The following is a 24,777-nucleotide window of genomic DNA, read 5'->3' as shown; positions in this document are numbered from 1 at the left end:
CCCCTACATGTGAGGCCTGCAAGGAGAGTCCCCATTTATGACTGCACGTAGCAGCGCCCATTTTTTTTTTAGGTCAAAAGTCCAATTTTACCGACAAAGTAAAAACAACTAAATTAAAAAGAAAAACATAGGGCAAACGGTTTGGGAATTCCACGAGCGCTCTGCGGCGCTGCTGGTTTCGAAACACCCTTTCACATGGTTTCGGCAAACTTGCCATATGAAGAGGAATATGGTAAAAGCGGTTTGAGTTGAGTAAAAAAATGTATGGCTCACACGGCATATTATATATAATTTTTTTTTTCTCTCGTTAAATATATGGTATGTATAGATAATAAATAATAAAATTTAATTATTTTAAGAAGAATAAAAAAAAATTAAAAAAAAAGTGTGATATATAATACGTAAAAATAATAAAATAATACTATTGGTTGAGGTATGGATTGGTTTGTAAAGCATAGCCAACAAAAAGACAGTGTAATCAATTAGAGTGGCTAGCCACTGCTCCCACTAGTGTATTTTGTATTTATTTTTATATACATTTTTTTCATATTTTTAAATATTTAAAAAAGATAAAAGATTCATATCATTAAAAAATATTTTTTTAATCGCTAAGTAGAAAAATTTTACAAAATAAAAAAATCACAGCATTTACTTCTATTGCCACCATTTCCACGTTTAAAAACAAAATTAAAAAAAAAAAAATATGATGTTACTGTTTTTACGTTCTCAAATTTATTATTAGTGTAAATTATATTTTTTTTAATTTTATTTCAAATATTTTTTAAGCATCTTTCACTATTAAAAAAATCATAACTTCGTTAATATTCACTTCTTTAACTATTAAAAAATAATAATAAATAATAAAAAAATACCCGAACAATAACTCTGAGGGGACAAAAACATGGGACTAAGTGTCATTTTCCAAAATAAAAATATAATGGGATAGTCAGAGCAAGGTGGAAAACAGCAATGCCGACAACACAATGAGAATCGGCTGTTGTAACGACGTGAGTGTTGGTAGAAATGGAAATAATTGTATGTATTTTAAATATGAGAAATGATACTTGTAGTTGTAGAATGGATAAAATCCATGCAATTCATTTGAAAGAAAGTGAATAAATACGAAATTAACATTAAAAAAAAAAAACAACTAATTTTTGAATAATTGACTCTACTCTTTTTCAAAAAGATAGCACTAGTTTATGCATTCTTTAACTGTATTTAACATTACTTATTTTCCAACTTAATAGACAAAAAGTTTGAAAATGAAAGCGTAAGTGGGAGAAGAAGAGGGTGATGGATGCTGCCCTTAGGGAAAGAGTGAAGGTCTCTTGATCTCTAAAGAGAAGTAAGGAAAAAAAATGTTAAGAGGAGTTTTATTCATTCTATTACTTCTATTTACAAGTACATGCCTTGCATACTTGGTTAAGGTGCTGCATTTAATTATAGGCATTAAGGGCCCATTTGGATAGGGGTGCTAGTCTCACGCACCCCACCCTGCTTGGGGCAGGGGGCAAGGTCTGCCCTGGCATCCCGAGGCTGGGGTGTGGGGCAAATTTCCAATGTGGGGGCGAGGTGCAAAGCAAATTTCCAATCCGTTCCACCTTATGTTCACTTCAAATATGGATTATATTTCAATAGGTTTAAAAATTATTTCTAAGTCTAAAAGTGATCAAAAATTTATTTTTACATCCAAATTATAAATTTAAATTTTATAAATATGACTATAATTTAAAATTTATATAGTTTTTAAATTTGCTAGTGCATACTTTGTAAACAAGTCTAAACATTGTAATATATATATATATATATATATATATATTTATATTTTACAAATTGTGTATATAAATATATATATATATATATATATATATATAAGTGAGGTGGGGCAGGGATCGGCCCTCCTTGCCCTTCACCCCCACTAGGGGGCTAAATGCGGGGCAGGGTTACTGATCCCGCCATGCGGAAGTAGGGCGAACGGGGGCGTAGCCCTGCTGCCCACCCCTATGTTTGAATGTTGAGTTGATGTGAAATGAGTTAAATTCTTTATAAATAGTAATGAGTTGAAATTGTGGAGTGAGTTTTGTGGGACCCACCTAAGATGAATTTAGATGTATTTATGAAAAGTTGAAAAAATTTGTGGATCCTACATGTAAATAGATGAGTTTAGCCCCCTATTTTTTCTTTTGCAAGGTGAAAACATTGACAAATTAAGATTTGAAAACCATCAAGAACAAAGGGAAGAAAATGATCGTGGTTTCTATGATGACCTACAAAAACAATATGCCTATCCTAGAGATCGAGAAAGGAGAGTGAGTATATTTTGTTGCACTAAAACTTCGTTTAATGGGTCAGCTTCACATAGGGAAAAAAAATCCCATGAAATGAACCACTTTTGTTCCGTCCTAGTTGGTGAGCACAACAAAACATCAAGAATGTGTTTGCAAAATAAGAATTGAACCCATGAAGACATGCCAAAAGGCATGACCCTGTAGGTTAAGGTACCATCGAGAGACATCCTTGCAAAACAAACAGTCCCAAGGAATATGGTTTCCCAGTATATCTTTGCATAGATGTCCTACGTGTGGATATAGTACTTGTACATCTGAGGGATGCAAAGAAGACAGAGAAGACAGGGATGCGCATGCCAAAAACGTAGTTCAAGTTGTCGAGCTTCTTCGATAATGTGAGCTCTAGAAGGTGGATGATAAAGTGTTAGAATTGCGTAATTAAGTTGCTTAAAGTGAATGATTTATTTTATCAAATAAAAGTTGAGCATTTAATTATGCAACAAATTCTAATACTGGATTCCAATTGATTGATGTCAATATTTTGGTCACAAATATTTCATATTGCCTTTCAAGTAGTAAATATTTAAATTATGATGCAGGGCATTTAACGCTTTGATAATCTTTTGTCCCTGTAGAATACAATCATGGACTTATCCTTGATACAACTTGACACTTCTGCACTTAGAAGCACATTCGAGACCGAGTCAGTGGATCTCGTCGGGGGGGGGGGGGGGGGGGGGGGGGGCACCAAGTTCAACACTCCTTCAGATTTCAAGACCTTGGTCTTGAGCTTGGAGATCTTGGAATCGGTCAGGGATTTGTGAAAAATAATGGTCTTTGACATAACGATGGCTACCTCAAAGGAAAGGATGCCTTTGGTTTGCTTTGGGACATCATTGTTCTTGCAGCTTTCTTTGAAGGCTCGAGAAGGAGCTTGTTTATGAGATTGGAGCTTACCTGACTACCTATAGTTTGGTTAGTTTAACACCTGAAGAAAAAACTCGGTACTAGTCGAGTTGGGGAACCAACTTTATAATTGCCTGTCATATGTCGGTCTGATCGGGTTGATTAAGTTATGTCACTCGGGTCGTCGGTCCATGTGCACAGGCTTATAAATGAGTTTAATGATTTGAGAATTGAGTATTTGGATGTTAGATTCAATTTAAAATTAGACTGAACTTAGTTGATCTCAGTTCAATTCAAATTTCAAACAAAGCCTAAATGAATTCAGGTTAAGTGATGCAAACACGAGGATCATCTACACAAATACTGAAAAGAGAAATGATATTTGCAGTCGTGGTTGTGCAAGCGACGTGCAGTCGCTTTGAAAAAAATGAATTAATATGGGACCCACATGAAAAAAAAAACTAACTTTTTAATCGTAAACCCCACTCTTTTTCAAAGCGATTGCACGGCGTTTGCAATTCCACGACTGTATGTAGCATTGCTCATACTAAAAAATGGAGGACACAATTTTTACTATTTATTGATACGTAAATTTCGAAAAGGAAAATTCTTTTGACAATAATGTACATGATCAAGATTCCTCAATTAATATTCTTGTAGTTTTAAGGACTAAAATGGGGGCACCAAGTTCAACACTCCTTCAGATTTCAAGACCTTGGTCTTGAGTTTGGAGATCTTGGAATCGGTCAGGGATTTGTGAAAAATAATGGTCTTTGACATAACGATGGCTACCTCAAAGGAAAGGATGCCTTTGGTTTGCTTTGGGACATCATTGTTCTTGCAGCTTTCTTTGAAGGCTCGAGAAGGAGCTTGTTTATGAGATTGGAGCTTACCTGACTACCTATAGTTTGGTTAGTTTAACACCTGAAGAAAAAACTCGGTACTAGTCGAGTTGGGGAACCAACTTTATAATTGCCTGTCATATGTCGGTCTGATCGGGTTGATTAAGTTATGTCACTCGGGTCGTCGGTCCATGTGCACAGGCTTATAAATGAGTTTAATGATTTGAGAATTGAGTATTTGGATGTTAGATTCAATTTAAAATTAGACTGAACTTAGTTGATCTCAGTTCAATTCAAATTTCAAACAAAGCCTAAATGAATTCAGGTTAAGTGATGCAAACACGAGGATCATCTACACAAATACTAAAAAGAGAAATGATATTTGCAGTCGTGGTTGTGCAAGCGACGTGCAGTCGCTTTGAAAAAAATGAATTAATATGGGACCCACATGAAAAAAAAAAACTAACTTTTTAATCGTAGACCCCACTCTTTTTCAAAACGATTGCACGGCGTTTGCAATTCCACGACTGTATGTAGCATTGCTCATACTAAAAAATGGAGGACACAATTTTTACTATTTATTGATACGTAAATTTCGAAAAGGAAAATTCTTTTGACAATAATGTACATGATCAAGATTCCTCAATTAATATTCTTGTAGTTTTAAGGACTAAAATGGTAGATAGATAGAAATATTAAATGGATGGTACAATAATTGTATGTATAAAACAAGTGTCTATGTCTCTTTTAGTACTTGATACGGATACATATACAAATACCAGTTAGTTGTCCCGGCGAGCGCCGAGTAACACTAGATACTCAATTATTTTTAAAAAGATTGTCTTAGACTTAACCTGAAATTTGCACAAATCATTCCCATTTCACATAATTCAAAGCCATTCAAACTTGTATGACTATCTAATAATATAGAACCATTCAATTTTGTATGGCTATCAATAGATAATTCAGCGGCTTCAATCTTGTACTACCCACAAGATGTTTAGCTTTGTTATTTATTTTACTTTTTATTGTTTTATTTTTTGAATATTAGCTTTTCTAAATAATTTTTCTCTCTCTTTAATTTTACATTTGTATTCTTTAAAATAAATATCATAAAAAAACAGAAGAAACAAAAACATATATATCTAAAAAGAGAGGTGTTAAAGATAAAATGAGATTTTATAAAAGTAAACTTACAAATTGATATAATTTCATGTGATCTGTCAAATCTGTTTTATAATAAAAACAACATTATAATCTAACAAAAAAAAATTATAATATAACCAATCATATTAAGCTACATTAATTTTAAGATTATTTTTATATAATTTTTTTGGTAGTCAAAGTATAAACCAGAAAGATGATAAACTGTTCTAATAATTATCAAAAAAAAAAAAAAAATTGAAACCCATGAAGTTTCCTTTGTCACGCAAATCATGATCCACCAGTGTCAGGCACTTCCTACCCCTACAAAAAGGCCCATCCTCTGCCTTCACTCTTTCTTCAATCCTTTTTTGAGTTTTGACAACTCTTTCATTATCGTCTGAAAGAAAGCCCCTCATATTATCTTCCCTAAAACCCTTCATAAATCTCACGATTTGAACTTATTTTTACGCTTCAAGAATGTGTGGCGGTGCCATCCTCGCCAATCTCATCCCCGATTCTGATCCCTTGCCCAACGCCGAGCTCAACCCCTTCGAGTCAAATCTGAGTGGAGTCGTCCATGATGTCTCATCCCCACTCAAACGAGAGCAGCTTCCTTCAGGTACATACCCTTCTCTTACTGTACAGAGGGATTAGCAAATGTAATTTATCCATAGTTTTTTCAAAACAAGAGAAGTGAAGTGAGGTTCTGAGCGTGAGCTTTATGTAAACAGGTGATGTTCGTGGAGAAGCTGAGAAGCCCTCGAAGAGGCAGAGGAAGAATCTCTACAGAGGGATTCGGCAACGCCCGTGGGGTAAATGGGCCGCCGAGATACGCGATCCGAGGAAAGGAGTTCGCGTCTGGCTCGGTACCTTCAACACTGCCGAGGAAGCGGCCCGCGCCTACGATCGAGAGGCCCGGAAGATCCGTGGAAAGAAAGCCAAAGTTAATTTCCCCAATGAAGACGAGAACGAGGTCTGCTACTTCACTACCACCTCCCAAAACCAAAATCACTATAACCCGCCCTTTGTTCGAAGCGTCCCCAGTTTCCCTGATCATCATCCCCAGGACAATGCTGACTTGAACAATAAATATTCAAGAGGTTCAGATTTTGGGTTCGGTTATGATCTGAACCAAATTGGAGGATTCGGTTTTAATGGGTTTGAGTCTGTTGGGGAACCGAACACTGACCCAACCACTGTTTCTGCAAATTACAATATTTATCCATCGACAGCGTTGGTTTGCGCTAATGACCAGGAGGCGAAAGCTGAAGAGGAGGAGAAAGTGGTTAACAAAATCGAGGAAGCGAGAGAGGTGCAGAAGCTGTCTGAAGAGCTAATAGAGGACGAGAACTACATGAAATTCTGTCAGACTCCGTACTACGATAGCCAATCGGCACCACCAGCACCCCGTACTGCTCAGGAAAGCGTTGTGGCTGATTTCTGGAGCTTCAATGAAGAGGACGTCGTTCCTGAACCTGCCTCTTGGACCTCTTCGGTTCAGTAATGGCGTCCATTGGGATCGATCCTTACTTCTGTTCATTATCTTCTAGAAGTTGGTCTTCTTGTGAAATTGTCTTGTATTTGTCTACTTTTTTCCCCCAATGAAATTCCATCGTTGCATGTGCGAGGTGGAGATGGGTGGCAGACCGGAGTGACATCCCGTATAATTTGTGTGTTTTAATTAAATATCTATTTAATTTATTATTAATATTAATTGTCTTGTTTTAAATTTAACATGATTTTTGTATTATTTCATAAATTGTGGAATTTATTTTAAAGTGCTTGATATTGATTATTATTTATTATTTAATTGCTCTCAATTTTAATTTAATTTATTGTTGGGTTTTATTGTTTATTTTTATTAATATTTAGTTATATTTTTTTTTTTATCTTTTATCTATTTTATTGTGCATTTTTTTTGGACTACCTTTTGGATTTGGACTTGCTTTTTGGTAGGTTTTATTTTATTTTGGGCCCAACTCATTCGGTATCCAAGCCCAGCCCGTGGGCTTGCTTTCAACCCTCAATTTCTCTCTAAATGGTGTCGTTTTGGCTTTTGCCCTTAGGGCTTAATTTTCCTTCTTCTCCTTTGCACCGATCAACTTCTTCTTTTTCTTCTTCTTTTAAGTTTCTTTCTTTTTCTTCTGCAAATCTGTGTTATCATAGCTTCTATCTCTTTCCTCTATTTTTGTTTTCCTCTTCCTTTGGTTTGTTTCTCTTTTTTTTTTTTCTTTTTTTTCATTTGGAAGACGTGACTCCCTCTTCCCTCTTTATAGTTTTTTTCACTTGTTTTTGCCCTACTACCCAACCGTGAGGCCGCCCATTTTCACCTCCGAACCCCCACCATTCAAGCACTAGTCTCAGCCTTACACCATCCACTCGTGCCACCTTCATTTCTCCCTTAACTCGTGCTCTATTTTTGGCCTTACCCCTGCCCCTGTTTTGGTCCAACCCGTGAGCTTCATTTTAGTTTGCTTGGTTGTATGTTCTCTTGTCGTGAACGCCATTGTCCGGCCACTATCATCTTCATTTCATCTTGTAAATCAGACCAATTCTCCCTTACATTTCGTCTTGAATTTCCTTGATTTCGAGTCCATTTTTTAGTCTCAAATCGTGCTTGTTGGTTATTTTATTTCGAGTTCACTTTTAGCATTAATCGGGTGTTTGTGCGCTTTGATCTTTCAGAGTTTTTGCCTTTTCTTCATTGTAAGCAATTTTTCAAAGAATTTAATGAGATTTAAATATATTTTTAAATTACCTTTTTTTCTGCAGTCTGGTTGGTTGTGATGGCCTCGGGCCTGTGAAGTGTTGGGATTAATAATGGTAGTTGGTATCGAATGTGGGCCTTGGGCCGGATTGGAGGATGGGTTGATTTATAGAGTTAGACTATGATTGGGTATTTTATTCAGTTGAGTATTGTGTCTTGACATTCATTACACTGTTGCAAACATTTTCATGTGTTATGAACGAAAACTGGACTTTCATTGTTTAGAAAAGATTTTTGGGTGCGTGTGTATCACGACCCCAAGCCGTGATTAGGTATTATCTCAGTGGAGCTTCTCTGGTCACTCGGGAGCGTGTAAAACTGAGTGACGTCTCCTAAGATGTCACCAAGTGACAACATGACAACAAGATCTGACGAGATGATAATACTCTCGTGTCGACTCTGTGGCCCTCTACTAGCGGGGGCTAGAGGATGCTTGGTCACGAATGCCCTGGGCGTGGAGCTAGGCATCGCTCGTTACGAAGTCTCGCGCACAGTCTTTACTCATGGTGTGATGAAGGGAGCTAGAATGTGCAAATGGTCCTTAGAGGAGATCATGGTGCATACGAGATAATTGGATATGTGGGCAATTTTCTGAAAAAATAGCAGATTTTGATAAATGGATATATGTGGCCGTTTTTTAGAAAAATGACGGTTGGTATTTTAATGAACTTGTTTTAGGCCAAATGAGATATTTTGGCATGCGTTGAAAAAATGGTCATTTTTCAGAGAAAATTATAGTTTTGGTCTCATGTATGTTTTAGCACATGCGTGTATATATGTTGATTGTTTAAATGTGTTTCTTTCTATCTCTTGGGTTGTTTGGTTGGTTACTGACTGAGACTCATAATCTCGTGTGGTAGTCCTACCCTACAGTTTCATTTTATAAAATCGTAGATTTTGATACAAATGAGGACATCGAGCTTGAGATTTCAGCTTTGTCGAAGGAGTGACCTGGGGTCGCTTGTTGGCTTTGGGATTTATTTTCCCTTTTTTGGCTGTGTATTTTGTCTTTGTATTATATTTTACTAAATAATTGTATAACCTTTTGAAAAGCTTTTATTTTGGTGAATCTGTATTTATTTATCCACTGTAATGTTTGTTGTATACTTTTTGCATCTATACACACTTAGCATTTGTCGTTTGGGGTGTGTGACCCCCGTATTATCATCATCCCAATGTCACGATTCCCGTATTTCCTTACGTGAGAGTCAATGGCACCACAGGTGGTATCAGAGCAATTTAGTTCTAGATAAAACCACATGTCCTGTAGGTGCAGTACCATAAATTATTAAAGCTTTAATTTGAAATTGTTTTGAAATTATTTTATTTTATTTTATTTTATGGAATTGCATTTTGATTGTATTTTATTTTGAGTTAAAAGTAGGGTTAAGGGTTATGCTATGGTTGGAAGATGATACGACCGAGAAGGCCATCCGATGAGCCTGTGGATGATTTGCTAAGAGGCAATGAGAACTACGCCATGGCCAAGGCATTGAATCAAATGACAGTTCCTTCAGTAGAATTTTTATCCACCATAAGGAGATCAAAATAGGGCAGCACAAGCCGGATGCACCTATGAGCGCCTTTTAGCACATAGGACCCCTACCTTCACAAGTTAAGAGGATCCGCTTCAGGCTGGGAAGTGGATTGAAGATATAGAAAGGACATTCGAAGTTTGTGGTTGCATGAAGGTCCAAAAGGTGTTGTATGTGAGTTATCTACTGCAAGGTGAAGCGGCTACTTGGTGGAAGACCAAGTGAAAACTCTTGGAGAAGGAGTTGGGATCATTTGAGGCTGTGTCTTGGTAGTGCTTCAAGAAAGAGTTCGATGACCATTTCTTCCCTGTTTCTGTGAGGCAGCAGAAGGAGCGGGAATTCAAAAATTTGGTCCAAGGGGATATGACTGTCAAGTAGTATGCCTCAAAGTTTATAGAGCTGGGGCGATTTGCAACCCATCTAATAGCCACTGAGAAGATACGTGCAGAACATTTTCAAGAAGGGTTACACCAACAGATTCATAAGCAGGTTGCTTGCATGAAATTCAAGATTTTCAAAAGTTGGTCGAGGAAGCCACTATTGCAGAGCGAGAAAATACTTTTGAGGTAGGCTCCCCTCTGAGTCAGAGGACTTGAAATTTTGCTAGAGAATGGAGTAGTCCCAGGTTGCCACAGAAGTTTGTGCAGAGGACTGGAGCCCGATTGCAAGCAGCCTCCGGTGTACGTATGGGAGGCTGAGTTCCAGTTTGCAGTAGATGTAATAGATCCCACGAGGGCAAGTGCAGCCATCGTGGGACCCAAAGTTTCAAATGTGGCCAGATAGGGCACTTTGCTCGCGAGTGCTCTAACCAAGCAATAAATAGAAAATAAATGTATAAAATATAAATAGAAAGGGATACATATAGATTTATGTGGTTTGGTACAAGACCTACATCCACAAGTCGTTTGGAGGGAAAATCCACTATAATATGAATATTTTACAATTTCTCGTAGCCCAATACACAGAAGGGGGTCGGTGAACCCCTTTACCTAGAAAGTAATTAAGCTGGAGTTACCCATATGAAGGTTGAAAAAGCTCTTTTGTGAAGTTACCCAGAAGCAGTCCAGAAGAGATCCCATCTTTTAGCCAATCTAATCCCTTTGATTGAGCCATTATCAATGGTATAAGCGAAGAACTCTGCTTTATGTCTCTTCATTGTACACTTTTGCACACCTGAACCTCTCTCTCTTTTTGTCTTTTTCCAGTTACTTCTCTCTTTCCCTCTAACACTTAACTTTTTTTTCTCCCTTCAGTTTCTCTTCTTTTCTTTCCCTTCCTTATTTCCTAATGATGGTCCTTTGGTGGGCTGGACTTGGGATATTTTATCCCTTCCATTATGTCCATGATTCTTAAGGTCGACTTTCTCGACAAGAAGACCTTGAAAATCTTTCAAGTCAAGTTGTGATAGAGATAGCCTGCAAAATCTTGTAGAAAAATAAATTCTAGAAATTGGTCCCTCATCTTCCGTTTATTTATGTAAGTAATGGAGACCTCCGAGTGCAAAACTTAGCTTGTAGTGCTAGGCGGGGGATGACTAAATCGTGCCAGGTGGTTAGCATGGAGCTCGCTTGTTAGGCAAGAGATGACTAGTCCGTGCTATGTCATGAGTACAGAGCTCAAATTGTAGAGCTAGGCGGAAGATGGCTCAATCACGCTAGGTGGCAAGCACAAAGCTCGACTTGTAGAGCTAGGTGGAGATAACTCGATCGTGCGAGGTGACGAGCGTGGAGCTGGGCTTGTCGAGCTAGGTGGGAGATGACTCAACTGCGTGAGGTGACGAGTGTGAAGCTCGTCTTATGCATGAACGTTTGCCTGGTAGCAAAGAGTGTGTATCCCTGTGAGTGTTCAATAAATTTTTGCCCCTTGATGTGAGCTGTTGTTTGATGTTTCCATCTTGGTGTTGATGTTAGAATTTGTTTATAATAATCCCCACTTAAGTGGTCAGGGAGCTCGTCAACGCCCTGGGTCCATCCTAGGTGGTTGTCAAGCCCATCGACTTGTTCCTAAAGAAAACTCACATGAGGCAATTGTGGAGCTCGAATGTAACCCGCCAACAGTGGTTGTGGCACGAGTGTAAACACTCGATGTTTGTTGGAGAAGATGTTGTGCCAACATTGTTGTCCAAGTGCAAGCACATTGATCTGTTTTGATCCAAGTGGGAGGCCTGCTCAACCACACTAGGTGGCGAGAAGAGTCTGGGACACTTGGGAGAAGTGTTCCCTCCTATGATCTTCGAGGTGCGAGCGTGGATCATTGACTTAAGTGACCAGGCTATAGATGCATTCGATCACATTAGGTGGCAAGGAGAGACTGGGATATTTGGGAAAAGCGTTTTCTCATTTGATCACCAGGCACAAGCAAGAAGCATTGGCTTGGATACCTATTTGGGTGGTGAGGAGAGATTGGGACAATGAGGAGAGGTGTTCCCTTATTTGATCATCAGGTGCGAGCGTGGAGCATTGGATTATGGCAGGGAGGGAGTGAGACACTTGGGAGAAGTGTTCTCTCCAATAGATGCTGGGTACGAGCATGGAGCTTAGCTTGTGGCGGGAGATGGACTCAACTGCATTGAGGCGAGGAAAGATGGGACAGTTGGGAGAGGTTTTCCCTCGTTGATCTCTAGGTGCGAGCGCGGAGCATCGACTTATGGTAGGGAGGAAGTTAGACAGTTGGAAGGGGTGTTCCATTCGTTGATTGCTATGTGTGAGCATGAAGCTAGGCTTATAGTGGGAGATAGACTTGACTGCATAGATACGGAGAGATATAGGACACTTAGGATAGGTGTTCTCTCTGTTGATCTTCGGGTGCGAGCGCAGAGCATCGACTTATTGCATGGAGGAATGGGATACTTGGGAAAGGCGTTCCCTCCATTGATTGCTAGGTGTGAGTGCGGAGCTCAGCTTATGGCGAGAGATAAACTTGACCACATTAAGGTGAGGAGTGATGGGACACTTGGGAGAGGTGTTCCCTTCATTGATTGCTAGGTGCGAGCACAACGCATCGACTTATAGTAGAAAGGGAGTGGTACACTTGGAAGAGGTGTTCTCTCTGTTGATTGACTAGTGCAAGCTTGGAACTTAGCTTATGGTGGGAGATGGACTCAACCATATTGAGACTAGGAGAGATGGGATAGTTGGGAGAGGTGTTCCCTCTATTGATCGCTTGGTGTGAGCACAAAGCATTGACTTATGTAAGGAGGGAGTGGGACACTTGGGAGAGGTGCTCCCTCAATTGATTGCTGGATGCGAGCGCAGAGTTCAGCTAATGGAGGGAGGTGGACTCGATCGCATTGAAGCTAGGAGAGATGGGACACTTAGGAGAGATGTTCCCTTCGTTGATAGTCGGGTGCGAGTGCATAGCATTTACTTTTGGTAGGAAAGGAGCAGGACACTTGGGAAAGGTGTTCCCATGGTTGATTGTCGAGTGTGACAGGAGAGAAAGCTAGACTATGCTGCTGCAACGGGATATGGAGCTCAGGCGTGCTGTTGCGTTGAGAGATAGAGCTCGACCACACTGATGTGTCGAGAGACATAGCTCTATCGATCTGGTGGGTCAAGAGACAGAGCTCGACCGAGCTGTGGATTTTCCATAAAAAGCCAAACAGACTTTATAGAAAATGCCAAATTAGGAGTTCAAGATCTGCAAACCTAAATCATTTCACTTGAATGTGGTGAAGGCCTAAAGGGCATAGGCGAGGCCATCCGACAACCATGCTTTAGTGATAACAAAGATTCATTCGCAATACTGAGCTATCTACTCTTATGAAGACAAGTAGAGATGCTTGTGTGGTACCCGCGAGGGGCTTTTGTGGCTGGTAGTTTGAGCTACACATGCAATTCCTGACAAAGTATGCTCCCGGGGTGTGCGGACACTTGGATTATGTGGAACCTGAGCATTTATGGGAAGAACCTCCAAAAACCAAATTTGTAGTAGAAATAAAATTCAATAGCAAGTTTTTAGAGAGATAAATCGGAGCAATCTAGTCACTACTTCCAATTTTCACTTGACTGATATCATCTGTGGTTGGTAAAATCCATTGGGCAGGCAAGGGAGCTTGCCCACCAATCATGTTGAAGAGATGATAAGGAATCGTGTATGGAGGTACCATGGTGTGCATTGATCGTGACAAATAACACACTATGGGTGAGTACTCACGATGGCTGAGTAACCTCTATCATAGGGTCGAAAAGACTTCCTTCGAGATATGTATGTCACTCTAGGATATTGATGAGTTCACGGTGGGTGAGTAATTCTATCATAGGACCATTAACCTTATTATGAAGGTTACGATTGGTCATCTGTCCTCACCACAGCCAACCTTAGGAAGTTGAGGGTTTCGTATGGAATCCCCAATTCAATGACTCTTGAGGTTCCTCCCCACAAGGTCATCAACTCTGAGGGCTTCGTTAAGAAGGTGGCCCTCACTACTTGTGCCTTTTCTCATGGGTTACAACTCCCTTTTTGTCAGCTAGTGCATGACGTTCTCAACTACTTGAAGTTAGCACCAGCTCAACTTCACTTTAATGCTTGGAGAATTCTAATGTGTTGTTGTGTTGCTTGTAGGGGTGAGTTTGATCCGGTCCGGGGAGGTTTTACGGACCGGACCGGACCTATTGGATCCGATCCCATTCGGTTCGGTCCATTCAGTCCACAGTTGACTTTTTTTTTTTTTTTAATCCTATGACATTTTGTTTAATACTTATGTAATTATATTGTGATATATTTAATATATATATATATATAGTATACTATTATATATATCAATATATATTAATAATATGCTAATACTATTAGTCTATTAGTATATAGTAAATTAGTAATAGTTATTAACTTATTTGATATAACTAATAATACACTAGTACTAATACTATAATTAATAACTATATGTAATAATAGTAATACTATATGTAATATACTAGTATTACTATATCTCTTCAAACACTACACATTTATTAATACTCTATGTCATACTATATTAAATAATAGTAATACTCTTATTACTAATACTCTATTTAGTTATATTAAATACTATATTACTAATACTCTATATAGTTATAGTGATTTAATACTAACATATTATATATTAAGTTAACTATACTAATACATTATAAATTTATACATATATGATATATTATAATTTATACCATAACTCTTATAATATATTAATATATACTAGTACTATATATTATAGTTAATAGTTATACATTAAATAGTATAATAATACATTGATACTAAATATATATAGTTATAGACTATTAGTAAAGTCTATATATTACGAATCCATTATAAGTCTATAACTATATATTTAGTATCAATGTATTATTATACTATTTAATGTATAACTATTAATTATGATACATAGTACTAGTATATATTAATATATTAACATATTATAAGAGTTATGGTATAAATTAGTATAGTATTACTTATAGTATTAGTACTATAATTTACGATTAGTATAGACTATTAGTATAGTCTATAAGAATTTATAGACTATACTAATAGTCTATAACTATTAGTAATATATATAGTTATAGACTTATACTAGTATTAGTAATATTAGTTATGTTGAATCAATCAGTTAGTATAACTATCAGTAATTTGTATTAAACTATTAGTAATTTAGTATAGTTATATTATATCAGTAGTGTTAGTTATATTGAATCAATCAGTTAGTATAATTATTTTCTACATTATTAGTATTAATAATATTAGTATTAGTTATAACCATATATCCTATATTAGACTTAAGAGTCTTAGACTATATAAGAGACTAATAGTATTAGTACAACTGTATAACTATATATTAATAGTAATTATAATGAAAAGTATAACTATATAATAGTGCTAATAGTAGACTAATTGTATATCTATATATTAGTATTAGTTATATTGTTATAGTGATTTAGTATATTATAATTTCTATATTATAATTTATACTATAACTCTTATAATATGTTAATATATTAATATATATAGTAGTATTATATATTATAGTTATACATTAAAAAATATAATAATACATTCATACTAAATATATATAGTTACACAGTTATACTTATAGTGATTTAGCTATATATTAGTATTAGTATTACTTATAGTATTTAATATAACTATATAGTCTATATTAGTATAAGTATAACTGTAGTATATTATAATATTAGACTATTAATATTATTATTTTTAATACCATATTAGACTATTAGTATTAGTATATAATTATAAATATTAGTATAAGTAAAAAATTATATAATTAATTTATAAAATTATTTATATAAATTATATTTATTTTTTTTTATTTTTTTTTCATTCGATCCGGCTCGGGGTGAAAAACCCCTGGACCAGGACCGAACCGAATGACTTTGATCCTCCTAAAAATGGACCGGTTCGGTCCGGTCCAAAAATGGCCGGTCCGGACCTGCCGATTCTCACCCCTAGTTGCTTGGAGAATGATTTTGGAACCTACTAGAGAGGAGTATCCCGATTTAACTGTTCAAGAGTTCCTTGCTACTCACGCAATCAAGGTGTTGGAAGGCACCATTTGCAACTTTTGTTCTAGTCCTCGATATCACCTCTCGCAATTGGAAGGCCATCATTCTAATGCCAAATAGTGGTAGGAAAAACTCAAGGGGAAGAGGGATCGTGTATGCAAACTAAATTCCTGCCACACCCACGTGATAAGAATTTGTGAGGTAACTGGAAATGGGGTTTTACGTATTCCAGGCTAGGACCAGGTCCCTCGCGCCAAGGCCCATGACTGCTGATAGGGGAACCAGGGAATGGCAAGGGGAGGGAGACCCAAGTGAACCAAGTGCCCAAGAAGGGGAAAGGCAGCCGGTGGTTCCTCCAGTCACAATGCATTAATGGGGAGCAAATAGACCAAGATCATGTCCTCTGCAAAATTGGTGGCATTGAATGTAGCTCGAAGTGGCCAGCCTTGAGGTCAGGCTCCTATAGCTAACAGGACTAGCTGCATTAAATGCAATTTCATGTCGTCTGGGACAAATGCAAACATTATAGCGATAGAATGATCCCACGAGAAATCAGCTATAAATAGAGGAAAGTTGGTTGACAATTGGAAAGGGGTTACGTGCGATCGGTATCTCTCTCTAACTTTTCGTAGCTTCTTGTTTTCATGGTTCTTGGAGGAAAGTTCTACTTTAGCATCGGAGATGACACAACCACCCCTACCATCCACCCTCACAAGTACGGGAGAGTTGTCGTTGCTTGGTGGCTACAAAACACAGAACAACAGTGCAACTAGTCTTCTTCTTTTTTTTTTTCAAAAAATCTTTTTAATGTTTTTCAATCATTTTTAAAAAAATACACAAATCACTAGTGGTAATTTGTTTAAGGGGAATGCTTCTAAACAGCCCATCTGATTTTATAGGAAAACCAGCCCTCCAATCTAAGTGAGACACGTAAGTAATTGTGGAATTAATACTATAGACCAAAACACAAGAGATAGAAAGTAAAAAGGGGAGAAATCGTGCACTTCAATCCGACTACTTCACACCGAAACCAAAGGAGCTCCAAGCCAAAGCTGCACTCTGAAACCATCACGCTGAAACCAGCCAGCAAACGGAAGTATTAGAGAAATCACTCCGAAACCAGCAAGCAAACCCACTATGGTTGCCGTCATCACCTAATGGTTTGATTTTTTTCACTTTTGAATTTGATTTTTTTCCCCTGCTTGTTGCCTCTTTCATTCACATAGTAGCAAGTGCTTGTGAAAATTCCACTGGAGAAAGTATTAGAGAATGCAGAAAATCCTCCAACAGCTCATGGTTCAAAATGCTACCAAAGGCTCATGGTTCAACTGCAAACTGATGGTTCAAAGGCCCATGGTTCAAAATGCTACTGAATGAAGAAAATGCTGCCATAAATGCTTGGCTGTGATATACAGAAAACAATAAATAATAAGGTAAAAAGTTTTCCCAAGTCTGAATGCCTAATATTAAGCAGAAAATGTCAAATATGAATGCTCTTAAAATCCAACAATTGGCTTGGTAAGAATTTGGACAGCGGTGGGCGGACTTCAAATATACAAAGGGATCTCTATATCTCACGTACCTACCATCAAAGGAACCAGACAAAGTCAGCAAAGTCTTTTGAGAGCTAAGCTACTGCAGCTCAAACACAAACATGATATGGCCCTAGTTATTTATTTGATTAGCTACATATAGTTAGACTATGATGTGGCCCCACTTAATGGCTTTAATTAAAATTGATGTAATTATTTTCCACCTTACGAAAAGGTAAACTACTATTATAGTTTTCGCTGGCTTTCATATTTTTGGTGGGGTGCCGTGGCCGAAGGGCTTTGAGACTTTTTTACAAACAGTTGGTATTCATAGATTTAGATGAGTTATCAATCCACGCCAAGATAATTTCTATAGCCCAAATTACAATCACTTCAAAATGAGATCTAACTCCAATACAATAACTCCAATACAAGTTCTGTTAAGCATGAAAAAATCAAAATATACACATTTTACCCGCCAATCCAATGAAAATGCAATTTGTTGGGATGAGTTGGGTGCTGTTGAGCGCGAGCTCCTTCGAGAGGCAGTTGCCGGTTCTCTGCCGTCAACTTTGGGTTGGGATGGAGTGAGGTGTCATCGACTTTTAGTTTGGTTGAATGCAAGCCGTTGGGTGTGGGTTTGAATAGAATCAGGTGAGTGTTTGAATATGAAGAAAGGGGTTTAAGCATAAAAAGGTGTTGTGTTCAGGTGTAGTGAGATGCATGGTTATTATGCAAATATAATGACATGTCACGTTCAGATTGGAGGGTTGATTTTCTAAGATAACCAGGTGGGCTGGTTATAAGAGATTTTCTATTTGTTTAAATATTTTAGAAAAAAATTAAAAAATAAAATAAATTACATTAGGGGTCAAACCTAGAGGCAAAGCCAAGGACAAACTAACATTTTCCTTTTATTTATTTTTTACATATTTTTATATTTTTTCTGGCAGTTATATCTATTTATTTTGTAAAACACATTAGTTTATAAATTCTTTTTCTTATTTCTTAAATTTATTTTTGTGGGATTCTATGTGATTTTAAGTTTTATAATTTTACAAAATAAGTTTTATATTTTATGGTATTTTCTATTTTTTTAATAGTTTTTGCTAAAATAGCATGTTCACCGTGAATATTTATTAAAAAGATAAGTATGTTTGTATAGGACATGTATCCTTCCTTAATTAATGGAAAATGGTAGTCCGACCGCTCCAACTCTTGTTGGAGCTACTGCTGACATTTTTTTTTTTAATTTTCTTTTTATTTCATGATTAAGAAAGTATTTTTTTAATAATATTATAATTTTTTTAAATATATATATATATATATATATTTAAAAGTGTTAAAAAAATATTGACATGATGTTGTCAGTATTTTCCATATAAGTTAACATTCTCACATAAATATCGTTTTTTATAGGTACTTAAACCATGGATCAGTTAAAACTTTTTAAACCAGAAATATCACTTTGAAAAGGGACTCCTCGACTCTTATCGTTTCGATGGACCGCTTGATTTGGCAATGTCATGTTATATTAAAATAGAAAAATGAATAGGTTTTCTTCAAAAGAAAGAGAAAAGAAAAATGAACATAAAATGAATTTTTTATTATTATCACCAATATTCATTTGTTATAATGATTATAAGTATCTACAGAATGATTCATCGACTACAAAACATTATCAAATCTCTAAATAAATCTCAAAAACGTATCATTCGATTCATTATCAAACAATAATGTTGCATGTAGACATGTAATCAGTTTGGTCCGTTCGGTCTTGGAGGGAAAATTCAGACCAAACTGATTTTTTCAATCCACCAAACATCTCGTCGAGCCACTTTGGTTCAGTTTGATCAGTCTTTTTGAGGTTAAGAGTGTAAAAAAAATAGGTGAACCGATAAAACAAACCAAACAAGACCAAATCAGTTGGTTCAGTCCGGTTTATACTGGTCCAATTCTAGTTCGTAGCCGATTTGGTTCAATTCTAATTCATAATAATCAAAACTGGATAGAAATCAGTCTTGTTCCGGTTTTAAAATTTACAAAACCAATTTGAACTGGATCGGATTGATGAATTCATATATTTTTAATATTATATAAAATATCTTTTATATGATTTTTATAATATATATATTTTATGTTATATTATGTATGAGTAATGTTATACACCACACTCTTATCCTATTTTTATCATACTAAATAAGATATGACACATTTATCATTATTAGATGATAAAGAAGTATGTAATAAATAAATTATCATTACATATAAATTATCATTCAGTGATGATAAATGTACCATATCTTTCTTAATAAGATAAAAGTTAGATAGTAGTATGGTGTATAAAATTTTTCATTATATATAGTATATGCTAAATTGCTAATTAATATAACATAAAATTTTAATCTTATTATTCATGTCTATTTATGTTATAACATAAAATTTATATAGCATTTATATAACATAAAATTAATCTTATAAATTCTAATATAACATCTGATTATGCTATAACATAAAATAATCTTATAGTTTTTAACAAAACATTTGAATTTTGATATAACATATAAATTTTAATTTTATAACATAAAATTAATATAATATAAAATTTTAATCTTAAATATAAACATTAATATTAAGTTATTAATCTAAAAACTAGGCAAATAAGACCGAACCAAAATTGAAAATTTTGAAAATCCCAATTTTAGTGACAGATTGGTTCTTAATCTTTTAAAACCAATGTTTACCAATTCAATTCCCAAATTTATTCAAAACCAAATCGAATTGAATCAGTTACACCTCTAATTGAGGTGTTTTGGTCCAGACCATTTCTTCTTCTTCTTCTTCTTCTTCTTTTTTCAAGTTTTTGACAAAAGATTCTATAATAAAAAAAAAAAATTAAGTGAATGATATAATCTAAATTGTCTAACTAAGTATATACTAACTAAACTACGTGTTTTAATTAAGTATAATAAATTGATCATGTTAGTAGTGTGTACTATCAATAATTAATAGTTAATAATTTGTCTTAAAGTTCTTAACCTTTAATTTTTGTATATTCTAACATTTAGGTCAGAAGAAAATTAAATAATTATTTATAATTAGTTAAAGAAAATTACATAACTACTTGCTTTTAATTTATATAAATAATTACAAAAATTATAAAATATCATATAAAAATTATTTTAAAACTTAAATATATTAAACTCGGTTGGTTCGGGGGTGAAAAACCCTACCCAGAGACCGAACTGGAAATTTAATTTCTTTACCTTCTTGAACCGAGACCAACCGGTTCCTTAATCAGTCCAGTGTAAACCAATCTAGGAAAGAATAAATCTACGTAGCAGCCACTATTTGGCTACATCCAGTGCACACATGACGTGTAGACCGGGTTTATTAACACCAATGAACTGGTTTACTCCCGTTCCGTCTCAGCCCTCATTCCCCTCGTTCAGAAATTTTTTCTTGAGCTCTGCACCTTCTCTCAAACCCATCCATGTTCTCTCCCTTCCGAGACCCATCCCACCCCACCGAAGACATCCCCTGTTCCGTCTCAGCCCTCATTCCCCTCGTTCAGAAATTCTCCCCCCCCCCCCCCCCCCCCCCCCGCGCCCGAGCTTTGCACCTTCTCTCAAATCCATTTCTGTTCTCTCCCTCTCGAGATCCATCCCACCCCACCGAAGGCATCCCCCCGAGCCCTCAAAGCCATTGAAACCATATCTGCACCTTCTTTCAAACCCCATGTTCTCTAGCTCCTAAGACCCATCCCACCCCCTTGAAAGAAGCAGCCTAAATCACCCCCCGAGCCCTCAAAGCCATCGAAAACTCATCTATGCACCTTCTCTCAAACTCATCCCTACTCTCTCCCTCCCAAGACCCATCCCACCCCCTTGAAGCACTGAGCCCTCAAAGCCATCGAAACCCATCTCCGTACCTTCTCTCAAACTCATTCCTATTCTCTCATTTCCAAAACTCATCCCTCTATACCTTCTCTCTCTCAACTCCTGAACCCTCTTGACATTCTATCTCTCAGCTGCCCAAACCCAACCCCCTTGTCTCACTCCCGTTGAAAAAGGTACATCATTCTCTTGTTAGCTTCAATTTCCATTGGCTTTCCATTCTTGAGTAAAAATTTTATATTTAATATTTATAGCACAAGATTCTAATTCTGGAGATCAAATCATCAAGAAAAACGAAGAATCAAATCTCAAATTTTTAGTTTATTCCCTTTTTTATTGTTATTTTCTTTTTTGTTTTCTCGGCAACCAAATATAAGGTTACAAACTTTTGCATGCAATAGATTTTGCTGTCGAGGGAGGAGGATGCTTCATTACCAAAACAAATAAAAATAAAAATAAAATCCAAAGCTGCCACATAATGAATGCAATATGTGCACTGTTACAATGACTGCTCCGTAAAACGACTCTCGAGGAAAATTCAATCTGGTCGACTTTCTCGGTCCCAAGCGAAAATCCTACACCTGGAGCTGTTGCAGGTTTTGATCAATCTCCCTTGTTTCCAAAATCATAATTTTATTTCTATTTTATTATGCCAAAAAAATATCTCAGCCTAATGAGCCTTCTCAATAATTGAGAAAGAAAAGAGGAATAGATTCAGCCATTTAAGAACAACCCTTACAACTTTCTCGAATGATCCAAGGAAAGTCCTAGTAAAAAACCCACCTCCAAGTTATCTGCACCGGTTATTTATGTACAGAGCCCTACTAGCCAGTTGATGATCTCGACTTCACCAGCTAAATTCGATCGATGCACACGTCGGTTTCTTTTCACAATTCCCAAACTACATCCCTAACAAAGCTATCCCCATTACGGAAATTCAAATTTGTTGAACATTTGTACCGTGTACTTGAAGAGAAATGGCTTAACCATGCATGGTTTAAGGTTTGAACATGCATGAAGGGTAAAAAGATTTGTTCCTGTCCATGCATTTGGTGTGTTCTGCTCCGTGCATGTAGCAGGGCTCATTCGGGGGAAAAAAAATATAAAGACACTTCAAACTAAGTCAGATTCAAACTTGAAGAATCAATAATATAACAAAAGAAAACATTAATTGAACAACGCAACAAAACAGGACTCCTTTTGTCCAGGATATAAACTAATAACAAGTTCCAAAACCATCGAATAACACACATACTCGTCAAAATTACTCTAGCACGACAACGGAGGATGCATGGACCATCAAAAGTCAAGCATCCTTCAGTGCTCTTCAATGAGGTCTCACTTCTTGGATTTTTTTGCTGCCCTGTAAGTGATAGAAATTTACTTATTATACATGCTGAATTCAAAGAGGTGCAGAACATAACTATATTACTTACTGAGTAGGTTGAGAAGCAGCGACGGGTGGAGCTGCCACTGGTTTTTCTCCAGGTCCCTACAATTTTTGCCAAAAAGTAGAAATCACAATAAAGTCACAATCTAAGGAAACACAGTAACCAATTCTATAATCATCTGTTAACACGATCTAATATTTACGCATCCCTACAAGCACTTGCAGGATAGCATACAAAAGAAAAATGAAAAACCTTACCTGGGCCAATCGCTCCTCCCTTCTTGCAAATTTCCTCTCCCTGCTGGCCTTGTTCTTCGCCCGCTTTGCCTCAAATTGATCAGACAAAGTCTTCTCTCTTGCCTTCTCAGCCTTGGACTTGTGGATGCTCTCCATCAGGACTCGCTTGTTCTTGAAAACGTTACCCTTCACCTTCATGTACATGTCGTGATACATGTGCTTGTCAATCTTCTTTGATTCCCTATACTTTCGGAGCAAGCGCCTGAGTACGCGCATTCTCCTCATCCATAGCACTTTGGTGGGCAACCTTGCTTCCCTTGTACCCTTACGCTTACCTGAAAGCAATTCATAAATCAGTTTTACAAAATATCGACTAACTTCAGCTCTTACATCAGCAACCAAACCCCAAATATATATTGCGTGTTTCATATAATTGAAAGCCTCTTGGCAAGTTGTAATAAATCATCATGTTCTACCCGAGATCCATCACTTCTAGTTCTTCGGTTTTCTAAATATGGTATAGAAGATCTTTTACAGATGCATCTAAATAAATTATTAGAAACTAGACCACTCCTTGACTAACTAGCATGTACAAATGGGCCTGTTCAGCAGGGGCATGCTAATTTTCTGGTGTCAATATCTTCAGCAAATAACTAGAGGACGTTTAGTCATCATGGGTGATGATTGGTCTAAGTTCTGAAGTCAATATTCATTTAATTTGAAACAAAATTTACACATTTCTCAGGGGTGAAAGAATACCATATCCAGAATGGCGTCCCTTCCTCTTGGCCTCCTTCATGCGGCGTGCACGAGAACGCGAGTGAATCTTGGTTGGCTTCCTGATGATGAAACCGTCCTTAACCAGCTTTCTTATGTTTTGGCCTGCAGTTAGCAATGAACAATCATCATCTACCAAATAAAAAATTCCATACAGCAAAACAAGCTAAAAAAATATAAACTGACAGTTGCAAATCACCCTAACAGCACAGACCCTAAACCCCAGCGCATACCAGTTTTAGCGACAGCAGAAAACCTAACAGACAAATTCAGGTTTTAATGCCTCGTTTGGCTGCTGAAAAAGACAATACGGCAATAAGCAGAATAAAAAAAAAAAAAAAAACTAAGAATTTTCATTAGCGACTACTGCAGCTGTAGGCTACAGTACCCTAAAACGCTTTCCATTTCTTTTCTTTTGCGTACGACTTATCAGCAAACAAAAAACCTACCAGAAAAATTGGCAACCAAACAAAGTTCGAAGATTTAAACCTAATCACATCGATCCAATAGCAAACGTATCTCAACCATCAAGAACTAAATTATAAAAATAAAAAGGGATATTTCTCCTTATTGATTTTCCGGTATGAGAAATTAGAGAGAGAGAGAGAGAGAGAGAGAGAGAGCCTACGAGAGTTGGCCATGGAGATTTCGTTTACTTCATTCGGGTCGATCCAGACCTTTCCTCGACCGCACTTGAGAACGCTGGCGGCAAGCCGCTTCTGGAGTTTCAGCGAAACCATCTCTCTCTTTCTGTGGTAGCTGCTATGGCAGAGAGGATGAGGGTTTGTGAAAGCTGAGGTTTATATATGGCCACAGAAATGTGATTACCCTAGGGTTTGGGACAGGTTCGACATTATTGGGCGTTTTAGGGCTGGATGTAAACGGTGCCGATGCTTACACGTGTCATACTATCTTAGATATGTGCCTCGGCCCTCCTGTAATCGACTTGGGCTTTTTAAAAACGTTA

General features: G+C 36.7%; 2 protein-coding genes and 1 long non-coding RNA gene across 3 annotated transcripts; 1 reads left to right on the top strand and 2 right to left on the bottom strand.

Annotated features, from left to right (window-relative positions):
* The first annotated feature begins 5,535 nt into the window (after positions 1–5,535).
* On the top strand, positions 5,536–6,899 carry LOC122318075 (ethylene-responsive transcription factor ERF113-like). The gene is made up of 2 exons (XM_043135208.1): positions 5,536–5,804; positions 5,917–6,899. The coding sequence occupies exons 1-2, from the start codon at positions 5,663–5,665 to the stop codon at positions 6,687–6,689; spliced, it is 915 nt and encodes a 304-aa protein (XP_042991142.1). The 5' UTR covers positions 5,536–5,662; the 3' UTR covers positions 6,690–6,899.
* Positions 6,900–16,740: 9,841 nt separating this feature from the next.
* Positions 16,741–18,274, bottom strand: LOC122318273. The gene is made up of 2 exons (XR_006244781.1): positions 17,986–18,274; positions 16,741–17,380 (listed from the first exon to the last, which is right to left on the bottom strand). It is a non-coding gene; the product is annotated as an uncharacterized LOC122318273 (long non-coding RNA).
* Positions 18,275–22,525: 4,251 nt separating this feature from the next.
* LOC122318402 (60S ribosomal protein L19-1) lies at positions 22,526–24,623 on the bottom strand. The gene is made up of 5 exons (XM_043135702.1): positions 24,439–24,623; positions 23,793–23,915; positions 23,055–23,368; positions 22,843–22,898; positions 22,526–22,769 (listed from the first exon to the last, which is right to left on the bottom strand). Exons 1-5 carry the CDS (start codon positions 24,548–24,550, stop codon positions 22,745–22,747), a joined length of 630 nt encoding a protein of 209 aa, XP_042991636.1. The 5' UTR covers positions 24,551–24,623; the 3' UTR covers positions 22,526–22,744.
* Positions 24,624–24,777: the final 154 nt, after the last annotated feature.

The sequence above is a fragment of the Carya illinoinensis genome, chromosome 8, assembly GCF_018687715.1.
Source record: "Carya illinoinensis cultivar Pawnee chromosome 8, C.illinoinensisPawnee_v1, whole genome shotgun sequence".
NCBI classification, from domain to species: domain Eukaryota; kingdom Viridiplantae; phylum Streptophyta; class Magnoliopsida; order Fagales; family Juglandaceae; genus Carya; species Carya illinoinensis.
The sequence above is the reverse complement of the archived record's forward strand: the minus strand, read 5'-3'. Positions and strand labels throughout refer to the sequence as shown.

Bases quoted from the DNA above. Each gene is read 5' to 3' on its own strand.
- LOC122318075 (XM_043135208.1), top strand. From the start codon at position 5,663: ATGTGTGGCGGTGCCATCCTCGCCAATCTCATCCCCGATTCTGATCCC. The intron at 5,805-5,916 runs GTACATACCCTT...TTATGTAAACAG, and splicing joins ACGAGAGCAGCTTCCTTCAG to GTGATGTTCGTGGAGAAGCT.
- LOC122318402 (XM_043135702.1), bottom strand. From the start codon at position 24,550: ATGGTTTCGCTGAAACTCCAGAAGCGGCTTGCCGCCAGCGTTCTCAAG. The intron at 23,916-24,438 runs GTAGGCTCTCTC...TGCTAACTGCAG, and splicing joins AATCTCCATGGCCAACTCTC to GCCAAAACATAAGAAAGCTG. The intron at 23,369-23,792 runs GTATTCTTTCAC...AATTGCTTTCAG, and splicing joins GGGACGCCATTCTGGATATG to GTAAGCGTAAGGGTACAAGG.